Source organism: Gorilla gorilla, chromosome 1 (genome assembly GCF_029281585.2).
Source record: "Gorilla gorilla gorilla isolate KB3781 chromosome 1, NHGRI_mGorGor1-v2.1_pri, whole genome shotgun sequence".
Taxonomy (NCBI): domain Eukaryota; kingdom Metazoa; phylum Chordata; class Mammalia; order Primates; family Hominidae; genus Gorilla; species Gorilla gorilla.
In genome coordinates this window covers 86,922,694-86,948,427 of record NC_073224.2, presented here as the reverse complement: position 1 = coordinate 86,948,427, position 25,734 = coordinate 86,922,694, and the positions used below count along the sequence as shown (strand labels likewise).

At 37.1% G+C, this 25,734-nt stretch overlaps 1 protein-coding gene across 3 annotated transcripts in view; it reads left to right on the top strand.

Moving 5' to 3' along the window:
• FIRRM (FIGNL1 interacting regulator of recombination and mitosis) overlaps positions 1 to 25,734 on the top strand; it is a 57,550-nt gene that overhangs the window by 18,671 nt on the left and 13,145 nt on the right. For all 3 annotated transcript variants that reach the window (XM_055365764.2, XM_063711001.1, XM_055365781.2), the window contains 9 exons: positions 7,565 to 7,645; positions 9,294 to 9,358; positions 12,955 to 13,103; positions 13,615 to 13,744; positions 15,151 to 15,337; positions 16,147 to 16,229; positions 16,586 to 16,637; positions 18,316 to 18,405; positions 22,737 to 22,922. In XM_055365764.2, coding sequence (XP_055221739.2) covers positions 7,565 to 7,645; positions 9,294 to 9,358; positions 12,955 to 13,103; positions 13,615 to 13,744; positions 15,151 to 15,337; positions 16,147 to 16,229; positions 16,586 to 16,637; positions 18,316 to 18,405; positions 22,737 to 22,922 — 1,023 coding nt within the window. The remainder of the gene's footprint in view (positions 1 to 7,564; positions 7,646 to 9,293; positions 9,359 to 12,954; positions 13,104 to 13,614; positions 13,745 to 15,150; positions 15,338 to 16,146; positions 16,230 to 16,585; positions 16,638 to 18,315; positions 18,406 to 22,736; positions 22,923 to 25,734) is intronic.

Genomic DNA, 25,734 nt, shown 5'->3' with positions numbered 1-25,734 from the left:
ATAGTTGACCCTTAAACAATGCAGGTCTGAACTGCACAGGTCAACTTATGCAGACTTTTTAAAATTGTCATTTATTACCATAAAATAATACAAATCTATTATCAAAGGTTAACATTTATCAAAACTTAGCACACAGAGACCATACATGGTACCATGCAGTTGAGAGAAATGTAAACAAAGGTAAATATGCAGTATTAAATCATAACTGCATAAAATTAACTGTGGTACATATTGTAGTACTATTAGGTTGTGCAAAAGTAATTGCAGTTTTTGCCGTTATTTTCTATATATTCAATATACAATAATTTCATAGCCACTTCCTGTTGCTGTTACTGTGAAAAGTGTTGCAAGGCCATGTGATACTAACCATCCCCACATGAGCAGTTTGTCTCTCCAGTAAGTAAATTGCTTTTCTCAGTAAAAAGTTATCGCTTGAGGTGCCTCCATATTTTTTCATCATCTTTAATGCAATATGGAAACCCATAAGAAGTGCCACTAGTGATCCTGGAAGTGCTCCTGAGAATTCCTTGATACATATTGTAAATTGAGGTCTGCAACTGCAATTACCTGCCATTTCAGACAGATGATTCATCTTGTAAATAGACAGTGTTAATACATATAACATACAAAATATGTTAATCAGCTCTTTTTATTAGTAAGGCTCATAGTCAGTGGTAGGCTATTAGTAGTTAAGTTTTGGGAGACTCAAAAGTTATACTCGGATTTTAGACCACATGGGGGTTGGCACCCCTAGACCCCATGTTGTTCAAAGATCAACTGTATTTAGGTGTTCTCCACGTGATGCACACTTGGTACATTTCAGTTTTCACTATATAAAAAAAGTTTTGTTTTTTTTTTGTAAAGTGAAAGCAAGTTTATTAAGAAAGTAAAGGAATAAGGCCAGGCGTGGTGGCTCAACGCCTGTAATCCCAGCACTTTGGGAGGCAGAGGTGGGTAGATCATGAGGTCAGGAGTTGGAGACCAGCCTGGCCAACGTGGTAAAACCCCATCTCTACTAAAAATACAAAAATTAGCTGGGCACAGTGGTGGGTGCCTGTAATCCCAGCTACTCGGGAGGCTGAGGCAGGAGAATCTCTTGAACCCAGGAGGTGGAGGTTGCAGTGAGCCGAGATCGCGCCACTGCACTTCAGCCTGGGTGACAGAGCAAGACTCTGTCTCAAAAAAAAAAAAAAAAAGAAAAGAATAAAGAATGGTTACTCCATAGGTGGAGCAACCCCAAAGTCTCCTGGTTGGCCACTTTTATGGCCATTTCCTGATTTATATGCTAAACAAGGGGTAGATTATTCCCTTTCTGGGAAAGGAGTGGGCAATTCCCAGAACTAAGGGTTTCTCCCCTTTGTAGATCATATAGGGTAACTTCTGGTTGTTGCCAGGGTATTTGTAAACTGTGATGGAACTGATGGGATTATCTTTTATCATGCTAATGCATTATAATTAGTGTATAGTGAGCAGTGAGGACAACCAGAAGTCACTTTTGTCACCATCTTAGATTTGGTGGGTTTTGGCCAGCTTCTCTACTGCATGCTGTTTTATCAGCAAGGTCTTTGTGACCTGTCTTGTGCTGACCTCCTATCTCATCCTGTGACTTAGGATGCCTAACCTGGAAATGCAGTCCTGTAGGTCTTGACCTCATTTTACCTAGCCCCTTTTCAAGATGGAGTCCTCTGGTTAAAAACACCTCTGACATATTTCCCTCCTCCCTTTTATAAGGGAACCCTTAATCCTAAGGGTTGTAGAGGGACAAATAGACATCTTCTATAACTTCTTCGGGCTGAATAGGGATGATGATATTCCTGCCTAACTACTGGGGTCTCTTATATTCGGGGTAGAGAGGAGATCAGTCAGAAAGTGTCAGTATGATGAGGGCCATTCATAACTCAATTCCAAAAAAAGGTGATATCTGGAAGATTAGTAAGTGTTCGATTTAATAAAACATCCAGTAATTCATATTCCTACACAGAATTATCTTGTATTCCTACACAGAGAACAACAGCAGTATATTCCATAACAGTAAAGCAAAATAAGTAAAATTATCCCAAGTAAACTAAATAAGAAGGCTTTCCATGAACTGGGCAACTGTTGGAAACCAAGCTGATTCCAGTATGGGCCCAGAATTAGAATACTGATCCAGATTTTCACATTACCATCCCTCTTGTTTCTTCTGAGCAGCAGCCAGAGATCACTGGTTGGTTCACAGGAATAAGCAGGGTTAGTCTAAATTGCAGAAAAAAACCTCAAGAACAACTGATGAGAAAAACACTCAAAAACACCTAATAACAAGTGTACCATAGTTTTTGAAACATAATTTTTTTTCTCTCTCCAGTCTCCCGTTTTTACTAAAGGCAAATCATGATAAGAGTGATTTGCTTTTCTATACTTGGTCTGATTATCTGTATAAAGTACAGCAAGAATAATTATTTTTCACATGGGCTTTTTAAAATTGGCTTTGATGGAACTCTGTTTCATAAGGAAACTCAGATAAGACTTTTTAAAATATGAATTGGATAAATTCCTTTCCTCTTGAGGTCCCAAGATAACTTGGGGCTCCTGGGCCTGTCAGAAAGTGACATTCTTTACCTACCACAGGTAAGGAACCCTGTACAGGGACTGCATAAACAAGGTATGAGGCAAGTTTTCCCAAGGGCCTTTATTGGCTTTATAAGTCAAGTTTGATTCCTTAAAGGAAAACACACTATTCCAGCCAAAGCCTTGGTAAAATAACCAGTTTCTCCAGTTGTGTCGTGTTGCAAAAGAAAACATTTGTATTGCACTTATGCAAATAACTATATTGCTGTAAGTTAAGAATATTCATAAATAGGTTCCAAATTCTGGAGAAATCAGAAACAAATATGCTCCAAATTTTATTCACAGTGATATACTTTACTCAATTGTTAAACAGCTCAAAGAAAAGCTCACAACAGCTCAAAAGAAGTTTTCTTGACTCTGAAAAATAAAACAATCAGCAACATTTTAAACAAAAAGTAAAAAAAAAAAATTACTTCAGTCTTCTATTAGTTCAGTCCATGTAGTTAATGCTTGCCCTGTTTGATATCCATGGACACTCCAGCTCTTCATGAGAGTCCTGAAAATTTCTTTCCTCTATTTTAATGTCACAATTGCCAAAGTTATCAGAAACCTGCATTAAAAAGCACCTGTCAAAGTCCTGTAGCTGATTAAAAATCAACTTTTGATTAAAACAAGACAACAATTGTCTGTGGATGACAAAAAGCCTTAGGGCAGCCTCTGTTAAAGCCATAATTGACTGGGGATTTTGGTTGCTTCTGTGGCAGATAACAATTTTATATAACAATTATAGTATACATTAAGTCATATCAGAATTATAGTTGTTTCCCGTAATTTTGGAACACATGCCAATAACATATTTATACAAATATAGCCCAAAGAAAGCCAAACATCATTTTATAGTTGACTATGCTTCCTGTATGATTTTTATACCAAAAAAGCCAAGTTTCACCTTTGCACTAGTGTCCTATTGATGTTAACCCCAATTCTTAATAAAACTGTATAGACAAATCTAATTTTAATCAGTATAAAATGTAATCGGTATAAAACTGTATAGACAAATCTATCTAATTTTAATCAGTATAAAATTTAATCAGTATAAAATCTAATTTTAATCAATATAACCATAAGGTAAGATTCTCATAAACCATTTACAACTCTTTACAATTTTTGTTAAAGAGTAGATTATTGCTCTCAGGAAATCCTGTTGTGATTTTTTCCAGTGTTCAATTTATGGAAACACTGAATAATACCCCTTTAACTTTAGCCAATATGTTCACACAGATTTTTTTTTTTTGCAAGATTAATTTTTTACAAATGTTGTACAACTTGCTCAAACCTTCAGCGTTATCCTATTTAACTTAAAACAATCCTGTCCCCCTTTAATCTAGGTCAAAAATCCACATTCCCATGCTTTCTTATAATCTTTTACCAAAAACACATTTCACTTTCCTTACATACCTGTAATGTAAAACTGTTTCTTCAGTAGTCTTCAATGACATGTTACAATGTTAACTCTTAGCAACTTTTACTTATGGTGGAAAACCTTGGTAAGTAAGGAATTCTAATTATGTACTAGGTATGGAGCCTAGGACACAGAACAGAAGTGTAGGTAAGGTTTGACTCTTTCTAGCATAGCTAGGGGGCATGGCTAACACCACATGTCCCCAGGCCTTACCTAGAATCTACTCCAAAGTTAAACAGTTTTCAAAAGTCAAAGAAGCAGTTTATGACCTTAAAGCATTTAGCAAACCTAATATCTAACCTGCCTAATTTAAACCACGTCTTTATTTTGAAGATATTTTAATTTTACCAATAATCTTTAAAACTGTATTTCCCAGAAATTAAGTCACATGAACTAAAAGGCATTCCACTTTTTACTTTTCTGACAAAATATTTAAGTGTTCATTATTTTTAAACCAGTTATCAAGCTCTTTTATATTTCATACACAATACATATAAATACACAGAAGAAGAGATCCAGTAGTTATAAGATTTTTCATTTGCCAGTTTTATTTATTTATTTATTTATTTATTTTGAGACAGAGTCTTGCTCTGTTGCCCATGCTGGAGTACAATGGCATGATCTTAGCTCACTGCAACCTCTGCTTCCTGGGTTCAAGTGATTCTCTTGCCTCAGCCTCCCAAGTAGCTGGGATTACAAGCATGAGCCACCACACCTGGCTAATTTTTGTGTTTTTAGTAGAGACAGGATTTCGCCATGTTGGCCAGGCTGGTCTTGAACTACTGACCCCAAGTGATCTGCCTGCCTCAGCCTCCCAAAATGCTGGGATTACAGGTGAGCCATCACCCCTGGCTCATTTGCCAGTTTCTTAATTGGATTACTGGCTTTAGGGTAGAGCCCTTGGAGGAACAGGGCCAGGAAAGCATGCGGTTTCTACAGCCTAATAAGCAGGCACAGTTGGAATGCAAAATAGATCCGCCAAAATTAAGTGTCCCGTTTGTATACTGGATCGTGGATTCCCAAAAGAGAAACACTGTGGAACAAGGCAGTCCAATGATTTTACTATGCATTTCATTGCAAAGTAACCCAAAACCAATCAGTCTATTCTGTGATCAGCCCATCACTCATGGGAGTTGTATCTCTCAATGGGGGTTGAGGGGAAGGTGGGGACATCCCCATACTTTCTAAGTGGCCAAGAGCATGCTTCTGATCCCAGTGTGCAAAGATCTTGAGTATCCCCCTCGTGCCATTAGTTATCCCCAAAAGTATATTTCCTACCTAGTTATATACCAAAGCTCTGTGAAGTAATTTATGATACCTCCAAAGTGAAAAACATCAGATAATGCAATGCAAAGCAGAACAGAACAGAGCCTTAGATTTTGAGAGGGATCTATCCACTTTTAATTGGGGTTCCATGAGGAAAATAGAGGTTTTCACTAAAAAAGGATCTGTGGTGGCCCCTCTGTTTTCCGATGGAGTCCCAGGCTGTTAGAGCTTGAATGTCTACTTTGAATTAAGCTGACTTTTAACCACAGCACTTTTTAAAACATCCTTTTAAATCCCCTATTACCCGACTTTAGCCATGCCAAAGTGCGGATATTTCTGGCTTTTGAACGTTACCAAAGGTAACCTTCCAGGTGCTCAGAGAAAGAAAAATTCAAGACAGTTCATGGAGGGGAAGAGAATCAACAAATGGTAAAAGTCACACAGATATCAACCAGAAAGTACTCATTGCCTTTGCCAGATTGAACCCGGGCCGCCAGCCATTGTAAAATGGCAAAGCCTTAGCTGCTGAGCTCCAGCACTAGGCAATTTCCATTGTTCTTTCCAGAAGGAGCCCAGAGCAGCCAATTTTGAGCTTGCAAAGGCTCAAGATAATTTTTAGAGCTAATTAAAACATGAACCCCCCAATTCCTGTCCTCTGGATGGTGGAGACAAAGAGCAAGTACTGCCATGTGGTTACAAGGTAAAGCTCCTAAGGACATTTTTCAACATGTGGTCTCTGGGCAAGATGAAAGAGTGGACAGTTGATCTGAGTAACAGAAAAGATAAGAAAGGGAAAGGAGAGAATGGGAGAAAAGCATTGCTTGTGGCAGGGTGGGGAAGGTGAGGAGCTCAGGGAGGCCTGAGAAAGACTCCTCCATTGCAGTGACACTGAATCAAGTTCAGGCAGCACTTGTCTGTAGTGAAGAGACCTTTTTCAGCAGTCCCATCAGCTCAAGTTTCCCCTTTTGGGGAGGATAAAAGCTCCCCATGTCCCATGATTCTGTACATGCCTAATCCTGTCACCCACAGCCGTCAGCAGGAGTGCAAGGCCAAGTAATCCAAAGAGAATAGCAGTTAACATCCCGTAGTGCCAAACCAGTTCTTAGCCAAGAGGGACTTTACTGAGGGGGATCTCTAACCCCCTAAATCTTAAGAAGGAGTCTAATTTTCCTAAGTTGGGCCGCAAACCAAAGTTCAGTCAAGCATCTTTTCCTTTTATTAAGAGGGGCGTTTAAACCCACCCTGTCTTAGGAGAGACTCTAACTCCCGTAAGTTAGGCCTCTAACCCAATCCTCTTCGTCACCTGGGTACCCCACCACTTAACGAAAGTTGACTAATTGGTGCTGCAGTCTGCTTTTTGGGGCTGGAGGTTTTCTCAGTATTGTCCCTACAGGGTTTGCCAGGAAGTTATTACTGGAAAGGGGTCCTGATCCAGACCCCAAAAGAGGTCTGGATCTTGTGCAAGAAAGAATTCAAGGTGAATCCATAGAGTAAAATGAAAGCAAGTTTATGAAGAAAGTAAAGGAATAAAGAATGGCTATTCCATAGGCAGAGCAGCCAAAAATGTCACATTGCATACCTATGCTAGTATTTCTATAGACTGTATTTCCAGAAATTGAATTGCTACTCAGTTAAGGTGTTTAACATTTCAACTTTTAATAATAATGTATTATTTTATGCTCCCACCAATGGTAAAAGAAAGTGCTTGTTAACTTACTTCCTTACTAGTGCAGGGATATTATCAGTCTTTTTAATCTTTGCTAATCAAATAACCCTCAAACCTCCCCGTTCCCCAAATATGTATAATTAGGTTGTAATTTGGATATTTTTCAGTAGCAGTTTATTGGCAGTTTGTTTTGTCTTTTTTGTGAAATGTGTTTTTATGTCTTTACCTGTTTTCTTTTATATATCATTCTTTCTTTGATTTGTAAGACCTTTTTCTTTTGACCATCCGTTAAATTGATCCCCATGTAACAAAGAATAAGGTATTTAAATTTCTTTCACTTTCAGATCAACTGAGAAGGATCACCTCTTTTGCTATCATAGGTTAAGATTTCTTTTCTTTTCAGTAATGTAGAATTTAATTTAATACCTCTGTTGTCATTTGTTATTTGTATTGCACCTAATAATTCAAAGAAGAGTTATATTTTCTTGGAAAAATTTTATACTGTGTTTAAGAGGGGTTTTTTTTGTTTTTGTTTTTAGAAAATATTGTCTCATTTGTAAGCTTAGCTAATTTTATATTCTTTTCTTATTTATTATGCTTTCTTATTTCCCTTTTTGGATCAGGATAATGCTGACTACAGATTATTTCAGAAAACACTCAAATTGTGTCGTTTTTTTGCCAACTCCCTTTTGCACTACGCTAAGGTAAGGCTTTATTATACATTATTTAATTGTAGTCCTCTCAGAAAACGAATTATTATCCCTGTTCCGCAGAATAGAAAGCTGAAGCTCAGATAGCATATAACTTGATCAAGTCACATATCTAGAAACCGGTAAGGCTGGGATTTAAGTACAGGTGTGATTTCTTTATCATTTATGATTAGACTATGTCTTAGAAAGTAAAAAAAAATAGTTTTTATTGTATTATAAGATATAGGAAAAAGCTGATGGTCATTTGAAAATTTTTAAAGATTTCCCTGATAGAATTGATTTTTTCAAAAAGACAAGCAGCATAGTTAGAGAAAACTTTGCCTCCCTACACACCAAGTAAATATCAGATGGGTAACAACTACCCGTCAAGTGCCATTGGTACATTTCCCACAATGTGTCTTTGCCACTGGAATACAAACCCTGCAAGCTGCAGGGAACCCAGTGTAAGCAGCAGCCAACTACTCTTAAATGGCAGCTGCCCAGAAAGACCAATTTGGATGGCAGTGTATCAGTAGCCAGGGTACCGGCCATGGCATTCTGACTATAATAAATCGTCATTGGAAACCCTTATCTTTTGTCAAAAACAGAAGACTAGGTCAAAAACAAATTGAACATGGACAATAGTTTTTTTAAAAACCACTAATATCTTTTACTAATAATGTTTTGTTCACTGGCTGCTGTAAGCATTCTCTGCTCATCTTTGCAAATAATCTGCCTTGACAACTTTTCTATTTATTTATTTTTTTGAGACAGAGTCTCGCTCTGTTGCCCAGGCTGGAGTGCAATGGCGTGATCTCAGCTCACTGCAACCTCTGCCTCCCAGGTTCAAGTGATTCTCCTGCCTCAGCCTCCCGAGGAGCTGAGACCACAGGCGCCTGCCACCATACCCAGCTAATTTTTGTATTTTTAGTAGAGATGGGGTTTCACCACGTTGGTCAGTCTGGTCTTGAACTCCTGACCTCAGGTGATCTGCCTGCCCTGCCCTCCCAAAATTCTGGGATTACCGGTGTGAGCCACTGCGCCCGGTCGACAACTTTTCTATTTTACAGTTATCGCTACTGTTCTGATGACTCTCAAATACGCAGCCCTCTTTAAAATTATGACACAGTTTTTAACGTTTGAACATTGTGGTTGAATAGAACAATAAGTTTTTCAGCCTCATCCTCCTTTCATTCTCACGTTAAGAATTTTTTTTTTAGTGCTGGGTGTGGTGGCTCATGCCTGTAATCCCAGCACTTTGGGAGGCCAAGGCAGGTGGATGACCTGAGGTCAGGAGTTCAAGACCAGCCTGGACAACATGGTGAAACTCCTCCTCTACTAACAATACAAAATTAGCCAGGCATGGTGGTACATGCCTGTAATCCCAGCTGCCTGGGAGGCTGAGGCACGAGAATTGCTTGAACCTGGGAGGCAGAGGTTGCATGAGCCGAGATCACGCCATTGTACTGCAGCCTGGGCAACAAGAGTGAAACTCTGTCTCAAAAAAAAAAAAAAAAAAGAAAAGAAAAGAAAGAAAAACAAATAATTTTTTTAAAAGGGGGCACATTCAGGATTTTATGTTATTTTGCATACCTTTGTGAGATTATATGTACTAAAGAGACACATTTTTATGCAAAGAATGAATAGAGTTGTTTTATTTTAGGAATTTCTTCCTTTCCTCTCTGATTCTTGCTGTACTTTGCACCAACTGTATCTTCAGATACACAGGTAAGAAGAATGCCATATGATTATTAAGATATAACAATGCCATCTGTGCCATGCCATGCAGTGCTTAAGTACCTACCATTTTACGATAAAACAGAATAATTTTTCTTAATGTTTTAGTAATTTTTATCTGCTAGCTTGAAATAATTGGAGATAGAGGCTTTTGAAAGATACATTCCACATCAGTTATGCTTATCTTTGTATTTTATTAGTACCTTATACAGGAGTAATAAATAATTAGTAGGTGATAAAATCCAATGGCAAATATAAATATATATATACACAAATATACGTATACCTTATATATACCTTTATTTTTCTATTGGCATTTTTTAATCTTTATTTTTATTTTGTTTCTATGAAGTTTAAGTCACTTAGCCTCCATTTAAATTTACATTTTGATACCTTTCTGTAATTCACTTTACAGGACAGTCTTTTTTCTGAAACCATCTCAGAAAAGAACTGAATTACAGAAAGTTATCAAAATTTAGATGGGGGCTAAGTGACTTCTAAAATTGATGGTTTCCTCCAAAGAGCCCTAAATTTGACACAAAGTGAGTTCATTTATCCAGCAGTCCTGTTGCAGCTTCATAATTCAGTGTCCCAGACAACTTTTTCACACCTTTCCTTCCTCAAACTTCCTGTATCTTGCAACACCTTCCCAATTCCTCACTGTCAATGACCTCACTTCCTGTGTCACTGAGGAAAAATGGAAGCAATTAAGAGAGCTGCTGTATGTTTCCTCTAACACTTCTACTATTCTATGTGTATCTAGACCCATATATTCATTCCCTCACTCCCATGAGTGAACTGTGCCCCTAAGACTAGCCTCTCCATTGTGCATTGGATTTCATCCTCTCTCACAGGCTCAGTGACCTTGCACCAGCAATTATTCCCTTTCCCTCTTGCATCATCAGCCTTTCCTCCATACTGGGTCACTCTCATGAGTATACAAATATGCTGTTATTTTTCCCATCTTAACAATACAAAACAAAATCTCTTGACTCTACATCCTCCTACAAATACCGTCTCGTTTCTCCGCCTTTCTTTACAGCAAAATTTCTAGAAAGAGTTATCTATACCCCTGTCTCAACTCTTTCTCGAATCTAGTCCAATCAGGCTTTCTGTACCAACACTTCATCAAAATAGTTCTTGTTAAGGTCATCAGTGACCACCACATTGCTGCATCCAGTAGTCAATTATAGTCCTTCTGTAACCTGTCAGTAGCACTTGGTCCTCTTTTTTGAACACTCTTCTGTTGGTTTGTAGGACATGTCTCACTCTTGGTTCTCTTCTAGTCTTACTAGCTGCTCCTTCTCAGCCTCCTTAGCAGGTTTCTCTTCTAAGTTAAGTGTGTCCCAGCACTTACTCCTCAGGCCTGTTATCTATCTATTATCATTTAGTCTCAAGACTTTAAGTTTATGTCTCCTTTAATGTTTAACTACTAGTCAGGACATCTATACTAAATTGTCCCAAACTGAACTCTTGATTTCCACCCATATCATCCTCATACCCAACAAAATCTGTTCCTTTTCTAATTTCTTTATTTCAGTTTAAGTGGCAATTCTTCAAATTGATCAGGCCAAAAAACCTTGCCCCATTAACATGTTCTGTCAATGTTACCTTCGGTGCACACACACACACGTACACGCACTTCTCATCACCTGAACTGCTACCATCTGATCTGACCCCCTATTATTTTCTTGCCTGGATTTTGCAAAAAACTTTCTATCTTTGCCTCGCGCTAGTTTGTTCTCCACAAAGTAGCCAAAGTAAATGATAAAAAACATAAATCAGATGATGTGACTTCTCTGCTCAACCCCTCAAAATGACTTTCATCAATAGAACTTCTTGTCTTTCTTTCCTTGTTTTATTTTTCTTCTTTACAGCACTGAATTAACCTCTGCTATATTATGTATTTACTTGTACACTTGTCTGTTAACTGTCCCCTTTCATTAGAATTGTAAACTATAAAGGCAGTCACTTTGTATATTCTCTTTATTACTGTATCACCCACTCGTGGAACAGTGCATGGCATGTATACATAGGCACTTAGTAAACAGATGTCAAATTAATTTAAAAATATTTGATTGAAAAAATAAATTCTTGCAATGATGCTCAGTAGATGTAATTCCAGTCTGTGGAATTTCATTACTATGTTTTATTTGTATATGTCTTTTATTTACTTATAATTTAATCCTCACGGTAACTCAGAATCAACGTCACAAATGATGAAACTGAGTCTCAGAGAGGGCAAATGAATGAACCAAAGTCATGTAACTAATTGACAGATTGGTGCTTTTTCCATCACTCTACAAAAACCTCAAGTGTTTATCTTAAGTGCATACTTTAAAATGCTGTTACTTTAAAATGCTGTTATCCTCTGCTAGACAGGGTTTTCTCATGTATTGTCAAGTTTACAATTAATGTGGCAAAAAATATAGAATACATATCTTAGTTCACATAAGTTTTGATTGAAGTTCAGTTTAAAATCCAGTTACTGAGACATTTTCATGAAATAATCTTTCCATTCTTCAGTGTTAGTATACGGTTTATTTCTTGTAAAGCTCTTGCTTCTCAGAAACTGAGTATTAATTCATAGTAAATTCAGCATTCTGCCTATTTTAAAACAACTTTTTTTTTCTTTTTTGAGATGGAGTTTCGCTCTTGCTGTCTAGGCCGGAGTGCAATGGCGCAATCTTGGCTCACTGCAACCTCCACCTCCCAGGTTCAAGCAATTCTCCTGACTCCGCCTCCCAAGTAGCTGGGATTACAGGCATGTGCCACCATGCTTGGCTAATTTTGTATTTTTAGTAGAGACGAGGTTTCTCCATGTTTGTCAGGCTGGTCTTGAACTCCCAACCTTGCCTGCCTCGGCCTCCCAAAGTGCTGGGATTACAGGCGTGAGCCACCACACCCGGCATTTTTTTTTTTTTTTTTTTCTGAGATAGAGTTTCACTCTGCTGCCCAGGCTGGAGTGCAGTGGCGCAGTCTTGGCTCACAGCAACCTCCGCCTTCTGGTTTCAAGCGATTCTTCTGCCTCAGCCTCCCGAGTAGCTGGGATTACAGGCATGCACCACCACACCCAGCTAATTTTTGTATTTTTAGTAGAGACGGGGTTTCACCATGTTGGCAAGGCTGGTCTTGAACTCCTGACCTCAGGTGATCCACCCGCCTCAACCTCTACAGGCATGAGCCACCACGCTCCGCCTAAAAACAACTTTTAATAGAAATAAGCTAGAATTTATCAGACATAGTCTTTTCAATATATATTTTTACTTTTGATTTAAGATTTAGATTTTTATAGTATTTTTAAGGATATTGTCAAAATGATATCAGTGCCTCAAAGCAACAAAGATTTCTCTAAGATTATCAACTTCTCATTTTATAGAATTATGGGTATGTTTAGTTTAGAGATCTTGATCCAATTCTGGTATCAATTCGGTACTTTGAATTTTGTTTTATAAAATGCACACTTATTTTTAAAAACTTAGTTTTTAATATATTTTTACTACCAGAACATCAGTTTATAGTACTTACTCTACCTAAAATTAGAAGATAACTATTAATGAATGAGTTTTTTTTCTCTCCCTTCCCAGCAAGTTTCCTCCAAGCCTTTATGCTACCAGGATTTCTAAAGCACACCAAGAGGAAATAGCAGGTGCTTTCCTAGTGACACTGGATCCACTTATCAGTCAGCTGCTCACATTTCAGCCTTTCGTGCAGGTGGTTTTGGACAGTAAATTAGGTAAGCTTCAAAATAGATTTAATGATAAATCATCTATTATGACATGTTAGAGACACTGATTTCCCCTAGCCATTCTTTTTTACAATTAAGAAATTTTTATTAAGTTTCTTTTACTTTCTTTTCTTGAAACATATTTCTTATTTAAAAATTATACCTGGCTGGGCACAGTGAATCACACCTGTAATCCCAGCACTTTGGGAGGCCGAGGTGGGCAGATCACCCGAGGTCAGGAGTTCAAGACCAGCCTGACCAGTATGGTGAAACGCCATCTCTACTAAAAATACAAAAATTAGCTGGGTGTGGTGGCATGTACCTATAGTCCCAGCTACTCGGGAGGCTGAGACAGGAGAATCGCTTGAACCCAGACAGTGGAGGTTGCCGTGAGCTGAGATTACACCACTGCACTCCAGGCTGGGTGACAGAGTGAGACTCTGACTCAAACAAAAAAAAATTATTCCTTTACGTATTAATCAGATTTCTGCTGAATTAATGTGTTTTTATTACATGTAAGACCTGCCATGTGAACTACAGTTTCCACAATGTCTTCTTCTGGTTGTTGTCATGGATAAGCTGCCATCTCAGCCTAAGGAAGTGCAAACCCTGTGGTGCACAGACAGCCAGGTCTCAGAAACTACAACCAGGTAGCAAACATGTTTTTATCCAGTCATATTACCAATGGTTAAGAATGCCCTGTTGTTTGGAATGGTCTTGAAATTAAGTTTGTGTTTTTTTTTTATCAGATATTTATGTTAATAGTTATTGTGTAGACACACATATATATTGCTACTTTATAAAAGCAGATAAATATAAAATATATAAACCTATATTAGATGCTAAAAATATTTTAATATTTAATTTTGTTCAGTATTGCTTAATGGTCAGCATTATAAACACTGATTGTAATAGAGTAGCTATAAGTAGAAACATTTAAAAACGAGCTCTGATAAATAGAACACTAGACACTGTAAGGTATATCCTGGCAAATTTAACCTTTAATCATCTTCCTTGCCAACACCGTAGTCCAGGCTCTAGTTTCTTTCTTCCCGGATTACTCTGTGCTCTAATTTTTCACCTCTTCCTTTATCCCATTCTGTGTACCACGATGAGGTTAGTCTCCCTAAATCTGGCTCTGAGCTTCCTATTCTGCTCAAAAACTGAAACATAATGTTAGAACTTCTCAGCTTTGGATTTAAAGCCTGTCCCATACTGTTGTCATCTTCTGCTTTTTCTCCTCATTCTTGTATTCATTTTCAACGCATATTCCTTGCTTCTGTCACCCCCTTATTTGTGTGCTTTTACTCGTGCTTTTGTCTTCTTTATGTACTTACAATTTGAACAGTTTTGTTTTGTTTGGAGCAGGGTCTTGCTCTGTCACCCAGGCTGGAGTGCAGTGGCACGACCATGGGTCACTGCAGCCTCAACTTCCTGGGCTCAAGTGATTCTCCTACCTTAGCCTCCTAAATAACTGGGACTAATGGTGTGTGCCAGCTGTCCTGGCTAATTTTTAAATTTTTTCTAGGGATAAGGTCTCACTATGTTGCCCAGGTCTTCCAACTCCTGGGCTCAAGTGATCTTCCCGCCTCGGCCTCCCAAAATGCTGGGATTACAGGCGTGAGCCACTACACCCTGCCCATAGCTTGACTATTTTTAATTTGTTGTTTAAATCCTCTAAGTTTCTTCAACCATTTTAATCTTAAAATGACTCCTCGTCTGCTACTTATTTTCTGTTTTCCATATAATATCTAATTTAGCTATTTAAGTTTCAAGTTCCTTGAGGAACTTTGACTTTGTGTAACTCAGTACCAAGATAAACAGTTGGTAAATGATGCAAAAAATGTCCAGGAAAATTCTCCTTTAAGGAATTTCTTTGACAGTGAATATATTTTCCTTTTATGTGTACATATTCACACGTGTTGGAAACTATTGCTGATTATACCTCTTGAAACATTTTCTGCTTAAACAACCTTCCATGTTACATATTATTATTATAATTGCTAATTAGTAAATGTTATTAATGTTGGGTTCAATGTTCTCAATTTCCCTGCAGGATATCTCTACTCAAAGCCATTTTCTACAGTTTTGAGCAGTGTTCTGGTGAACTCTCTCTACCTGTTCATTTACAGGGATTAAAGAGTAAGGGGAAAGCTGAGGTGGCTGTCACCTTGTATCAGCATGTTTGTGTTCATCTGTGTACATTTATTACTTCCTTTCATCCCTCACTGTTTGCTGAACTGGTAAGCATATTACTTACTGTGCTAAGCTAAGGTTACACTTTTGCTTTCTCTTCATTGAAATTGTGATTCATATACAGAAGAAAATGTGGGAATACTTAGTATATTCCTTTTGAGTGAAACTTAGTTGTGTCCTAGAAAATGGTAATCCCAGATTCCTGTATTACTTAGATCTAATATTTGGCTAAAATATTTGAGAAAACATTTTGGGTGGGGAGGTATGCAAAGACAATGTGAGAAGAGGAAAAATATGTAGTACTTAAGTAAGTTTCAAAAGAAAAGTAAATAGCTTGTAGTATCAGGTCTCTTATAGATCTCAGACATAATATAGATTTTAAAAAAGATAGAATTTGATTTGAAAAGAGGTTAAGAAATTCTAGGAATTCGATACTTGTAATATCTGAAATTTAAAGATCAGTAGCATTTCAGATATTACACAATATCTAGCACCTATTAAATGTTGTATGTGAATAAAGGCAGAAAGAAGAATATAAGCATATATGTTATTTATGTTGTTTTGAATATTTCAGGCTACTTAGAGAATCTTTGTGGATCCTAGTGATTGAGTTACTACATTTAAAATCATGTTGAACTCTCCATAGCACAGTACAGTACTTAATGTATAGTAGGTGCTCAATAAATATTGAGGGAATGGCAGTGTCCTTTCAGATACTAGAAAGTAGAACTCCCCCATTGAGGATCTGTTATTTGGATTCTGATAGTGCTTTCTTGTTTTATTTTGAGAAATATAATATTATTGCTTATTGTGAACTTTAGTATTTAAATAAATTAATTTTTCTGTTTTTGATTAGGATGCTGCTCTGCTGAATGCTGTACTTAGTGCTAATATGATCACCTCTTTGTTAGCTATGGATGCATGGTGCTTCCTTGCTCGGTACAACATATTTGCTTTTTTGTTCTTTGGATTGGTTATTAGTAGTGACTGACAGTAGATAATTTTATAATTGTAAGCTTATAGAAAAACTATGTTTCAATAATCCTTTAAAAATAATTCCCAAAACGCTTTGATTTCATATTACAGCATTAAATTAGGAAACAAGTTCTTTCTTTGGTTCAAGCCAATAGATGAGTACTGTTTAGGGAGTTTTGTATATTGTGATATTATTTGGTCATGGAAATAATGGCAGTTTTTAATGTCCTCATCAGAATATTTAGTGCTTTATGCAAGTTCATCTCCTTATGTTTCTGAGTAATTGTATAAACATAGTTGCCTTCTCTTTTATATTGCAGATATGGGACTGATGAACTCTGTGCACACCATGTCACCATAGTGGCTCATCTGGTGCGTAGAATTACAAGGCCTAAAACACCCACTTTCTATGCACTTCCTTTGGGGATATGATAATCTTTAAGAATGTGAATATCGGTGGGAGAAATATCACAGTAACAAGATTGTTTTGACAGTCTTTGTCTTGTATTAATGCTGATGCTTTTAAGAAGGATGTACTAAAAAACCGTTAGTGTGAAACTGAAAATGTTTTCTCATATTCTCAGGATTTTATGTAATTTCAGTAATTGTTCTGGGAAGGAAAGACTGGGTTAATTGAAATTACATTTAAAATTGAATGCAAAGTAGAAAATAAGAGCGACTTATAATTGATGGCCAAGAGGTTTCTCTCTTCTGTCTCTCTAATATGCCTTAGACAAGTCGACTCTTGATTTTGTTGTATTTTTTTTTTAAGTCAAGATGATTTGAGAGGAACTTGAGTTTGACATTGATAGATACTTTTGGCAAAAGAAGTCATGTTTTATGAATGGGTACAGACAGAAAATTATTTAATAATGATTTCATCTTCTTAACATTAACATTTTTTGCTTTTAAATTCTGAGGTGTTTTATGTGTTCCATATAAGATGATTATGACCTATTTGTTACATATTTTTGTCCCTGGCCTTTAAGATCTTATGTGGGCCATACATCTTTTGTTTTCTAATAGTCTTATTGTATCATATATTTCTTGGTTTACCTTTAAAGGATTTTGTAGATCAGATCCAGTGAGGTGTGTAATAACCTGAACAGCTGACATCTATGTCTCCATGGCTGATGGTCTGGATTATCACTTACACACTTTACTAAATCCTTAACATATCTTTCACAAAGCAGATAAAGAGTGATTTTTATGTTATGTGTTTTATGCCTCAAGTTTCCTTTAAATAAAAGCTTTCTTAGTGCATTATGTTGTAGGAATGGATTTCTTCTAGTTCATTATGATAAAATTGATTCCAGGATGGAATGATACTATATTATGATAGGAATTGATAAAATTGAATTTATAAAATTTTTTTGTTAGTGGTGGTTTTCTTCTTAGAGACAGGGTCTCATTCTGTCACCCAGGCTGGAATGCAGTGGTGTGCAATCATAGTTCACTACAGCCTCAAACTTCTGGGTGCAAATGGTCCTCCTCCCTCACCCTCCTGAGTAGCTGGGACTACAGGCATGCGCCACTATGCCCAGCTGATTTTTAAAACTTTTTGTGGATATGGAGTTCTTGCTGTGTTGCCCAGGCTAGTTTCAAACTCCTGGGCTCAAGCAGTCCTCCCACCTTGGCCTCCCAAAGTGCTGGGATTACAGCTGTGAACCACCACACTCAGCCCCTGTAACATCTTTTAATGAAGCTTCTGTCTTGTAGAGTTTTATCTACCTCTCTACTATTGTAGTTAGATCTTAAACAGTTCCATGAATTGTCTTTGAGTAGGAGGACTGACATACCCAGTTATCATCAAAATGATAATTAGAAATAGAAATTACAGTGTTATTTTTAAATATAATGTCAGAAGTTCAATCTCATTCTAAATTTAGATTCATTGAAGATAAGAAAAGCCCCAAATTAAAAGTCAATATTACCTACAATCTTTTCCCCTAGAAAGAGCTGCTATTAATATTTTGGCATATTCTCTTCTTGTAAAAATTCTGATTCTAAATTAGTCAGTCTCTCCTCTCTCTCTCATGTCTTTTTCCAGATAAAGTCATGCCCTGGAGAATGTTATCAACTCATCAACCTATCAATACTGTTGAAGCGTCTCTTTTTCTTCATGGCACCACCCCATCAGGCAAGGAAGGATATCATCTTTGTCACTGTCTGTGAAGCTGCTCAGAGTTGGATTCAGACTCCTTTGATAGCCTTTTTTTTTTCCATTTTTAAAAATTTATTTTATTATTTTTTTTGAGACAGAGTCTCGCTGTGTCACCCAGGCTGGTTTTACAGTGGCTCGATCACAGCTCACTGCAGCCTCGACTTCTTGGGCTCAAGCAATCCTCCCACCTCAGCCTCCTGAGTAGCTGGGACTACAGGCACACACCACTACGCCTGGCTAATTTTTAAAAAAATTACTTGTAGAGACTGGGTCTCACTATGTTGCCTAGGCTGGTCTCAAAACTCCTGGGCTCAAGTGATCCATCTCTGCCTTCCAAAGTGCTGAGATTGCAGGTGTGAGCCACTCTGCCTGGCCTTGCCTCCATTTATTTTAAATTTAAATATTGGTGTGATCTAAGCATAAATGTTTGACATGTTGATTGCTGTGCTTGTTGCTGGGTATAGATTTTGATGTCCTTGCTTTGAGTTATAGATAATTATTCTAATTCTGTCTTCCTGAAATAGATCTTTCCCCTCATTTTTCATATATATTTGAGATACATGATATGAAATGGTTCTATATCCCCTGCCCCTTTTATTTTGAAGAGCTAGAATATTATTTTTGCTCTTAGTGGTCTTTGCTTACATAAACCTGTATGGCCTAGTGCAGTCCCTCAGACTGGTCACATTGGAACTGTTGTAGGAGCTCTTTTAAAAATATAAGTTCCTGGACTCTAATCTGTGGATGGGTGGGTATGGAGGCATGGGTATGAAGTAAGGCTCAATAATTTGTTTTTGTTGGTACTATCATTAAGTTCCTGCGTGAGTCAGACTTGGATCTAAGCTTGGGAACCACTAGATTAGTGAAGAGGATTAGACTTTAAGGTCCTATGGTCCTCGGTTTGAATCCTGGCATACCATGACCTTAGGCAAGTCATCCTTTCTGAACTTCATTTTCCTTGTCTGCAAAGCAGAAGATATGTGTAACTATTTTGAAAAAGTTTGTAAAGACTTGGAAATAATACATGCAAAACAGGATAGTGCTGGGTTTAAGAGGGTGCTCAGTAAATGCTAGGAGTTATTTCTGACTAGGGTTTTTGCCTCAAGTCCAAGTCTTTTCCTGCCCTAGAGTGGTTGGCCAGGAACCAGAGGTACTACACCTACCTCTTAGCCTTCTTTTGGTAGCCCCACCTATTAGCCCTCTAAGAGCATGGGGAGCTTGCTTGCTTCCAAAAGAATTTTCTACTCCAGATATCTTAGAAGAAGTGGGACTGGGAGGGAAAGGGTCACATGTCATAAGACTTTAAGAAAGTCACTTTCCTTTTTTTTTTTTTTGTTTTAAATAGAGACAGGGTCTGGTTATGTTGCCCAGGCTGGTCTCAAACTTGAACTCAGACGATCCTCCTGCCTCGGTGTCCCAAAGTGCTGGGATTAGAGGTGTGAGCTATTGAGCTCAGCTGTCACTTTCCTTTTAACCTCAATTTTCTTATTTATACAACAGGAATAAAATTATTTTCCCAAGGTGGTTATGAAATTTTAACTTTTAAAATAATATAACTCAGAATGAATTAGCTATGAGGTCTAGAAGCAGTGTTCTAAATTAGATAAATTATAGTTTATGCCTAGAGATCTCTTATTCTCAGTTTTCTAAATTTTTCCAAATAATTGAGACTATCAGATATGTAAATTATAGGTAAATGAGGGGTTACTTTTAATTTGTATCTTCAGTTATCAAATGCAGATTTTCTTTATGTACAAGTTATTGTGATAAAATTTAAGAAAACCTGAATCTGCATACCTATTTTAAGAGTCCTTAGGAGAGTTAATTATAAAATTGAGATAGATACTAATACTCATATGGCAGTTAAGAAACTTGATAAGATACACATATGGCATGAAAAGACCATTTAACAAATGTTAGGTCTCCTCTCCTGCTTGGGTCTTTTTTTTAACCCCTTAAGACATTATCCTTTCTCTTAAATGAAGGAGGAAGGGAAATAATATTTTTGAGACTGTACCAGGCCAGGCACTTAATTCATTTAGTCCTTACAGCAGCCTTGTGGGATAGATAATATTGTGTCCATTTGACAGATGAAGAAACAGTAGCTCGAGGAAATTAAATAACTTCCACAAATTCAGACCTAACAGCTGATCTGGGATGCTGAGGCAGGAGGATCAGAGGATCTTTTTATTTAGCCCAAAGTTCAAGTCCAGCCTGGACAACATAGCAAGACTGTCTTATTGTAAAAAAACAGCTTGGAAACCACTGCACTATCTCATGATATCTTAAGGAACATAAAATCTAGTAGAAATTATAAATTTATAAAGATACTCATATTAAAGCGTGGTTTGTGATGAATGCCAAAACTGAGGCACAAATCAAATGCTGTTGGGTGTTTGTAGCTGAGACAGTCATTTCTGAAGAGGTGCAGTATGGGAACAGGTAGGCATAGGAGTTGGAGTTGATGGCATTTGAGTTACATGTTACAGGATGAATGTGGAAGGTGGTGGGACTAGAGAAGCAAAGGTAAGAAAGCATATTAGATAAAAAAGGAGAAGCGAGCAATGAAACTTGAAATAATTATTGAAATAGTTAATCCCAGTATGGTGATGATATACTTTAAAAAACAAAGGTGTCTGTGATGCTAATTTGGAAGAAAATGCTGATAGAAAGATGTTAGAATGCATTTACTGTTCTAATAGGAGTAATTATTGAAATCACATTATTTCTTTTAGTATGTAACTATTAGTAGTATTCCATTGTATCAAGAAAAGCAAAAATACAAGGAGGTTACCTACTTGAGGGAAAAGTATTTAATATGCCTTATCTAAGCACACTGATAATTGTACTACCTTTTTAATGTAAAGTAAAAATTACTGCATTTGCATTTTAAACCCACAAGTGTATTTTTTCTCTTTCCAATTTTAAGAAGTCATAATTCTCTGTGTATTGTCCCCTTATACTTTAGTCTTTTATGAACTATTTTGTCATAGCAGTTTTAAGTCTTTAGAATTGTGTTGAAACCAGGGTTTTCAACCTCAGAATAGAATCTTGAACTCTTTCTATAACAAATTTTGGCAATACCTACCCTTTTATGTTGTCCAGGACATTATTTTTTTAGTTTCTATTTTGGAAAGGGAAGTAGTTCACTCACTTACTGGACTTTATTATAAAGAAAGGTGATATTTGAACTGATGTTTACCAGTTGGCACAGTTCTCTTGGCTTTCCTGATGTAGTTTGGTTTTATGAATAAAGCTGCTTTTTGTAATAGACACTCGCTCATCAAGGGATCTGTTTTTCTGGCTGTAGCCTCTGTCACAGCAGATAGCCACATGATTTCTAGCTTGCATTGACTGGTAAATATTTTCCACAAAAGAAATAAAATTGAAATACAAATATAGCATATGACAGAAAAGTTTCTCTTGTCAGATTTAATTTTTTTTTTTTTTTTGGTGGGTTTTTAGTTTTTGGTATGGGAAAAGTTTTCATCAAGTAGATTTTGAATATTTTAAATTGAATTATTCTACTTCTTAGAAAATACACTAATATACTTCCTAGTTGGATTATACTTATTTTAATCATTAAATGCAGCATTGGTTTTTACCATTTTTCCACCAAAAACTGATTCAACATTTAAACTGTTTCTTAGAACTTTTGTTTTCCATTTTTATCTAGTCTCTAACATCTGCATTTTAACAAAACAGTACTTTTCTGTTAACCTAGTAAGCACTTTGGTTATTTCAGTGGTGGAATGGATTTGCCAACCACGCTCTTTTTGATTTGTGGCTTACCTTTGTGAAACTGATTTAGTATGTTGTCTAAAGTAGGACAGAACCAGCTAACTCATTTGAAAGCTGAATCTTTGCTTCTTTAAGTTCTCTGCTATAATCAAGTGAGATAATAGTAAGCTATGAAGGTTAACTAAATCCAGTTTGTATATTTGGAATATTACTTTTGACTTAACTGTATAAGCTGACGAGTATATAGGAAAATAAGACTTATTGGTAAGTAGGAGCATGATAAGATATTTGACATAACTAATAATGAAATACATTATTTAATGTCTTGGTGCATTTATATTGTGCTCCACTTAAGCTGTGTTTTTGTTTTGGAAACCAATGCAGCATCAATAACAATAATAATAAAGCATGTTCATTTATGTTACCTTGGTCTGGAATGTAGATATTACCGTACCATTATAAAGCTTTCTCGAAATATTAAATGTGGAAACTAATACTTAGCTTTTGTGTGTCCATTCCTCTGACTTGTCTCATGTTACTCTTCTTTCTTTAACAATTTATTTCAGCTGGAGTTTATCCAGAAATTTTCCCCAAAAGAAGCAGAAAATCTGCCTCTGTGGCAACATATTTCCTTCCAGGCGTTACCTCCTGAGCTTAGGAAACAAACTGTCCATGAGGTCACCACAGTAGGCACTGAAGAATGCAGGAAATGGCTGAGCAGGAGTCGTACTTTGGGAGAACTAGAATCTCTGGTAAGATAATAATTTTGATTTATTTTATTCATTCAGCAGCTGTTTATTGAGCATTGTTTTAGGTACTGGGGTTAGGTTGTTAATAAGATGCACACACTCTCTGTTCTCTGTTTCTGTTAGAACCTAGTAAGATTTTCAGATTTCTACATTGTAAAAGAATCTGTGAGAAACTTAACTGTTATTTTAATTGATGTATTATATTGGGGGGTTGTTTCCTATGTCGCTTAAGGTATGTTGAGACATGATCAAACACACTATGGAACAGTTCATTTGTGTATTTTTGCTGATGCATCTCTGGATTATGCAGATGTAATTCTTCCATTCGACAAAATACAACCCCCATTTTATGCTAACTTACTCTGAACCTTTATGTACCTTTTACATAGAATGTTCCCTCATAAAATAATGGAATAATAAAAAGAGACTTATCTACTAGAAGAAGTAGGAAATGTGAGATTTTTAAAAGTTGGCTGGATATAGTACATGTAGTTGAAATTTCGAGTTTAGTGTTCATATGCTCATTCATTCAACAAATATATTTGGAGTACTTTTATGTGCCACTTTGTTCTAGGCATTGGGGGTACATCGGGAACCAAAAATTTCTACTCTCATAGACTCACATTTGAGCTTAGCAGTGGACAGTAAAATAAGAAATGCCAATTATGTTAAGTAGAGAAAAGCAAGGATAAGGATAGGGCATTCAAAGGGACAGAGGTCTATTCGCAGTTCTAAATTAGGAGTTCAGGTTTTTCTGAGGGCATATGTTTCCATGCTGAGTACAAATGTTCTGATACCGTTATATGTAATGACACTTGATCATAATTATTATAATCTTTTGGCGGGGATGAGGTTTCGTTCTCATTGCCCAGGCTGGAGTGCAATGGTGTGATCTTGGCTCACTGCAACCTCCACCTCACGGATTCAGGCGATTCTTCTGCCTCAGCCTCCTGAGTAGCAGGGATTACAGGCTCCCACCACCATGCCCAGCTAATTTTTTGTATTTTTAGTAGAGACGGACTTTCACCATGTTGGCCAGGCAGGTCACGAACTCCTGATGTCAGGTAATCTACCCTCCTTGGCCTCCCAAAGTGCTGGGATTATAGGTGTGAGCCACCGTGCCCAGGCTTATCCAAAGGAAATGTTTTTATGTGACTTTATTTTAGAAAAAGTATTAAATACCTAGTTAAGAATGGGTTAAATGTGTCTGAGTTTAGCATTTAATGTGTACCAATTTCTATAGTAAGGACAAAAGATGTTTTGTTTTATATTAGGTAAAGAAAAGCACTATAAGTAAACTTTTTGAAGTATGACCACAGCTTTTTAGTCCAGCAGGTTGTTCAACATACGTCTTTTATTTTAAATTTTTTCAACTTTTATTTTTTATTTTATTTTTTGAGATGGAGTCTCGGTCTGTTGCCCAGGCTAGAGTGCAGTGGCATGATTTTGGCTCACCGCAACCTCTGCCTCCTGGGCTTAAGCGATTATCCTGCCTCAGCCTCCAGAGCAGCTGGGATTACAGGCACCCGCCACGATGCCTGGCTCATTTTTTTATTTTTAGTAGAGATGGGGTTTCACCATGTTGACCAGGCTGGTCTCGAACTCCTGACCTCAGGTGATCTGTCCACCTCGGTCTCCCAAAGTGCTGGGATTAGAGGAGTGAGCCACCACACCCAGCCTCAACTTTTATTTTAGATTTAGGGGATACTTGTGCAGGTTTGTTACCTGGTTTTATTGCGTGATGCTGAGGTTTGGGATATGAATGATTTCATCACCCAGGTACTCAGCATAGTACCCAACCGTTTATCAACCCTTACCATCTCTCCTCCCTCCCCCCACTAGTAGTCCCGTGTTTATTGTTGCCATCTTTATGTCCATGAGTGCCCAGTGTTTAGCTCTCACTTATAAGTGAGAACATGTGGTATTTGGTTTTCTGTTCCTTTGTTAATTTACTTAGGATAATGGTGTCTAGCCGCTCTCTGTTGCTGCAAAGGACATGATTTCATTCTTTTTTATGACTGTATACTATTCCATGGTATATATGTACCACATTTTCTTTAATCTGTTGATGGACATCTAGGTTGATTCCATGTCTGCTGTTGTGAGTAGTGCTGCAATGAACATGTGAGTACATGTGTCTTTTTGGTAGAACGATTTGTTTTCTTTCGGATATGTACCCAGTAATGAGATTGCTGGGTAGAATGGTAGTTCTGAGTTCTTTGAGAAATCTCCAAACTGCTTTCCACAGTGGCTGAAATAATATACATTCCTACGAACAGTATATAAGCATTTACTTTCTCTGCAGCCTCACCAGCATCTGTTGTTTGACTTTTTAATAACGGCCATTGTGACTGGTGTGAGATAGTATCTCGTTGTGATTTTGATTTGCATTTCCCTGATAGTTTTTTTATATGTTTGTTGGCCTCTTGTGTGTCTTGTTTTGAGAAGCGTCTGTTCATGTCTTTTGCCCATTTTCTAATGGGGTCGTTTTTTACTTGTTCAGGTGTTTAAGTTCCTTATAGATTCTGGGTATTAGACCTTTGTCACATGCATAGTTTGCAAGTATTTTCTCCCATTTTATGGGTTGTCTGTTTACTTTGTTGATAGTTTCTTTTGCTGTGCAGAAGCTCTTTAATTAGGTCCCACTTGTCAATTTTTGTTTTCATTACAATTGCTATTGGTGTCTTTCTCAAGGCTGATGTCTAGAATGGTGTTTCCTAGGTTTTTTCCTAGGATTCTTATAGTTTGAGGTCTTATATTTAAATCTTTAATCCATCTTGAGTTAATTTTTGTATATGCTGAAAGGTGGCTATCC